At 39.0% G+C, this 5000-nt stretch overlaps 2 protein-coding genes across 2 annotated transcripts in view; one reads left to right on the top strand and one right to left on the bottom strand.

Moving 5' to 3' along the window:
- The window catches only part of LOC138030417 (uncharacterized), a 5474-nt gene extending 2351 nt beyond the window's left edge, over positions 1-3123 (top strand). Inside the window, exons 2-3 of the mRNA XM_068878334.1 lie at positions 1206-1518; positions 2945-3123. Of these exons, the coding sequence (XP_068734435.1) occupies positions 1206-1518; positions 2945-3123 (492 nt within the window). The remainder of the gene's footprint in view (positions 1-1205; positions 1519-2944) is intronic.
- Positions 3124-4506: 1383 nt separating this feature from the next.
- The window catches only part of LOC138030416 (uncharacterized), a 1554-nt gene continuing 1060 nt past the window's right edge, over positions 4507-5000 (bottom strand). Inside the window, exon 2 of the mRNA XM_068878333.1 lies at positions 4507-5000. This exon is cut by the window's right edge and continues 250 nt beyond it. Coding sequence (XP_068734434.1) covers positions 4507-5000 — 494 coding nt within the window.

Here is a 5000-nt window from a genome sequence, read left to right as displayed (position 1 = left end):
GCCTTAAATGCTATGGAGTCCTGTGTTGATGATATTCGTTCGTGGATGTTAACCGACAGTCTTAAGCTCAATGATGACAAGTCTGCTAAAGTTAACACTCATTGCATACGAGTGGGTGACTGCAACGTCTCAGCAGTCTCCTCTGCTAGAAACCTCGGCTCTTGGTTAGACACAAAACTGTCAATGGCTACCCACATCACGAAATTGTCTGGTTCTTGTTTTTATTATCTCAAAAATATTCGGCTTTTACGGAAATACCTCTCTAGATGGTGCGCTGAGACTCTTGTGCATGCCTTTGTGCCAGCTAGGATTCACTATTGAAACAGTATTTTGTATGGTATTCCTGACTATCACTTGAACAAGCTTCAAAGAATACAGAATGCTGCTGCCAGACTGGTTTGCCAACAGCGTAGATATTGCCATATCACACCCCTAGGCTTTAATTTGCATTGGCTACCAGTTAAATTCCGAATTGTTTTTAAAATTCTTTTAATTACATTCAAGGCTCTCAAAAATTAAGCAACTACATATGTAGCCTCGTTAATTTCCATTAACTCACCTCCACGGTATAATCTAAGGAGCTCTAGCTCTCGTGACAGTCTCCTCCTTAGTTGCCTTAAAAAGTTGTCTAAAGTTACTCTAGGTGATCGCTCTTTTACATATGCGGCACCAAAATTTTGGAACGCTCTTCCTCTGGACCTTAGGTCTGAAAGCACTGTTGCTGGCTTCAAGACCAAACTTAAGACACATTTATTTCGTGAAGCGTTTCGTTTCTCTTATAATCTCTTATAAGCACTTCTCTGTATAAAATGGCGAGAATGACAGAACTCACGCACCATTTAAATTACAGTTAGAAAACGTAAAATAGGCTGTTTGAAAGGCCCACCATGCATGCGCGAGGCCGCGTGAGGGTGTGAACAGCGGAACAGCGTTCATACAACACTCTAATTGAGTAGCGTTTTATTCATATCAAGTTACTTACTAGTACACTCAAAATTCAGACGCCTACGATCAGAATTAGAATTTATGGCTTTCAAATAATCGTGTCAGTAATTCCCCCAATCCACAAGGACCTTAAGACAATCAGGCCATTAGCTAAAATCTTGGGTTCTAAATTTGCTAACTTGTGGACATTTCGAGAGGATGGAGAGATTTTACCCGTGAAAGAATACAATATTGAATTTACAACAATTTTACTTCAATAGGTCGGAAACAAGATGCCTGTGACACTTTTCACACTTTACTTGATAGCCTGTATGGTCGGGAGAAACATTACTGGTCAGCAATGCAAGCCTTCTGAAGTCTCAATACCTGGCAAAGCTCTCAATGGTCACACCTTTAAAGCCACCGTAGTCAGCGGACCTATTCAATGTCAAATGCTCTGTGAGAATGATCCAAAATGCAGGAGTTACAACTTCCACATTCTAACAAAAAATTGCGAATTGAATGACGAGACCAAGGAAACGAACCCTAACGATTTCGTCACAGACGATCAAAGGTTCTACATGAAACGCGAAGGTGGGTACTGTTCGTAATCTCGTGATGGTACTGGAACGAGCAAGGACTGGAGGCAAAATTTATTCCCTGCATGCACCTCTATCTAAACCTCGACCCAGTCCAACAGGTCGTGATACCAGTTATGGTATATTCAATCACTGTCCTACACTATTGGATGCAAGATAGTTGATTTGCTAACTGGTACAATAAAGAATATTTGTATCAAATATCTGTGGATTGATTACATTTTAAAGTAATCCAGTTAGGGTCCACAGTTCTAGAAGATCTCTGCCATCCCAAGCCTTAGACCAATTTTGCTTCATAATTTAATACAATCGCTCGGCTCGCATGGATACATGATAATTAACGGTTTTTTTTTTTTTTTTCACTGGGGATCGACCTTTCTATAAAACCTAGATGATATTTATTAATGCACAGTTTTTCCCTTAACCTGTGACGTCAAATCCGATTGTCATAATACATACGGCTCTTACATCTTCACATGTAAGGCTGGATACACTGGTCCCGGAAAAACGTGTACAGGTAAGGACCTGTATTGCATATGATTCGCACTTCGCGCATTAAGTTATGTCGCTTACTGGTTTTAATGTATGCAACTATTTTAGCAATTTATCATTTACCACATCAAGTTTGCGTGGGTAAAAAGGTGACAACTTGATATAAATATGGAAACTGCAAACGTACAAATTACTTTTTCATTTTCCTCCGATCAAGAACGTCAAAGGACTCATAAAGGCAATAAAAAGAAGAAATAAAACTATCAGATCGTGTAGAAGACACAATTTTAAGTATATATTCAAGAAATCAGTTGCATTGTTTTTTAGCCTATCGCCAGCATTCGAAAACATTAATCTATTTCTGTAATATTTTCCTTTCAGTAGACTAGCTTCGCGACATATCGATCGAGCAGCTAGTATTAATAAAAATCTGATAATCTACAGGATACTCAGTGGCGTGAGCTTACCTTAAAGTAGTGCCTCGTAAGTACTTGCAAATCAGCATAGTATTCAACAATCATTCACCTCAGGAATATATCCAAAGTCATTTAGGTTAGCACTTGTCTTAATATATACCATTCGGCTGCTCGGTGGCGAATATAATACTTCCTTATCACTTCAGAGCTATCACTTCAGAACACGTAGAAAGTGTCAATAATAATTGTGCGAATATGTGGTGTATAAAAGCAAGCAATCATGTTTACCATTCTTGATGCAAGTTGAGGTTTTTCTTTCAGGATTTCTAAAGAGTGGATATTTCACAAAAAAATACCTTTATAATCTACCCGCATAAACTCTCTTCAGAGAAAGACTGATTAATGGTAAAAAATGGGCACCAGTACAAATACAGACTCTAACGATTTCGTGGACAGTGACTTATTGCCAATTGAATGTAAAAGGATATTTTACTTATTATAATTTGTTCCCAGATATCGATGAGTGTTCAACCGGAAAACATAACTGCAGCCATGTTGCCGTGTGCAACAACACTAGTGGTTCTTATAACTGCACTTGTAAGGAGGGATATGTTGGAGATGGACGAAACTGCTCAGGCAAGAATATATACCATTCGGCTGTTCGGTGGCGAATACTTCCTTATCAGTTATAATTATAATAATAAATAATAAATATATTTATATAGCGCCAAATCCTAACTGCTCTATGGCGCTTTACAATACTGTATTAAAAAGATAATGACTACATTAATTAAAAACCTTAAAAGATAATTAAGTCAAAAATCACATGAAATCACAAAATATTTGGAAAGATATCTCTTTTGAAAAGGTAATTCTTCAGACATTTCTTAAAAGTAGCTAAAGAAAAACCAGGCTGTCTCATATGAATGGGCAGAGCATTCCACAACCGTAGGGCAGCCACTGCGAAAGCTCTGTCACCATAAGACTTTTGAATAGACCTTGGGACAACCAGAAGAGACTGATTAGATGACCTGAGGCTACGACTGGGGATATATGGTGTTAGCAAATCACAAATATAAGAAGGGGCTAAATTATTCAGAGATTTAAAAACCAACAACAAGATCTTAAAAACAATGCGATGCTCCACTGGTAACCAATGGAGCTCAGAAAGTAATGGTGAAGTATGACCAAATTTAGGATAACGCTTAACAAGACAGACTGTACAGACTGTAGCCTCTGAATCTGGTATTTTGGCAGTCCGTATAAAAGGGCGTTTCTATTGTCTAACCTGCAAGTTATAAAAACATGTATAAGCGCTATTGTAGACTCCTCTGACAGATAGCTCCTAATTTTTGCTATCCTCCTTAGATGGTAAAAAGCCGATTTGCATATAGCACTAATATGTTTCTCAAGCGTTAAACCTTTTTAAAAACTACACCCAAATTACGAGCTGATGCTGATGACTGTACTACGGAACAACCAATTGTGAGAGAAGATAACACGGGACGAGGCCGATACTGAGAACTAATAACAAGTAGCTCCGATTTGTCGCCGTTAAGCTTAAGCTTATTACAGCACATCCAGTTGTCTATCTTACAAGCACAGGCTTCAATGTGAGAAGCTGCTCCGGCCTCCATTTCGCCACCAAGGGAATCGAAAGACAAGTACAACTGTGTATCATCGGCATTAAAGTGATTACCCATCTTGTACCTTCCAACAATATCCCCGAGTGGCGAAGTGTACAGCAAGTAGAGTATGGGACCTAAAACAGACCCCTGAGGAACCCCGCATGCCAATAGGCGATGTGTAGACCTCTCCCTCCTAATACTGACGAACTGGTAACGATTGCAAAGATAGGAGGTAAACCAAGAGAGCGCAGAGCCAGTGATACCAAACCGAGTAGCAAGCCTATTAAGTAAAATAGTATGGTGTCGAACGCAGCGGACAAATCTAAAAGTAGTGAGATAAGTGACTGATGATTATCTAAAGCTACCAAAATATCATTTTGGACTTTGAGAAGAGCCGTCTCAGTACTGTACAGTTGTTTGTAAGGAGATTGGAAAACTTCATCAAGGTTATTTATCGTGATATAATCCATCAGCTGCTCTCTCGGTAAGCTTTGACATAAACATTAAATTAGAGATTGGTCTGAAATTAACAAAAACCTCAGAATCTAGACCCATTTTTTTCAGCAATGGATTAAGCATAGCTAACTTAACCCAGTCAGGCATCAAAGCAGTGTTCATAGAGAGGTAGACAATCTTGGTCATCACAGGCAAAAGCACTGACCAGCATTCCTTCAGAACAACAGCGTGAGCAGGATCCAGAGGACAAGACTTGACAGCAGAACCAGTAATCATACTAGACACTTGAGCTTCAGTAACATTCTTGAAAAGCGAGAGCACACAGCTTGCATGAGAGGAATCATCAAGATGTACCAGAGTACTTGAAGAACTGTCTAGTAAATTTCGCAAGATAGTAATCTTCTCAGGAAAAAAGTCAGCAAATTTATTAGCCAGGTCATTGTCAGAGCTCGATGTAGGATATAGAGGATCAGATTTAGTGTGTA

This window comes from Montipora capricornis, chromosome 13 (assembly GCF_036669925.1).
Source record: "Montipora capricornis isolate CH-2021 chromosome 13, ASM3666992v2, whole genome shotgun sequence".
NCBI classification, from domain to species: domain Eukaryota; kingdom Metazoa; phylum Cnidaria; class Anthozoa; order Scleractinia; family Acroporidae; genus Montipora; species Montipora capricornis.
Note: the sequence above shows the minus strand (reverse complement) of the source record. Positions and strands in the feature narration are given on the sequence as shown.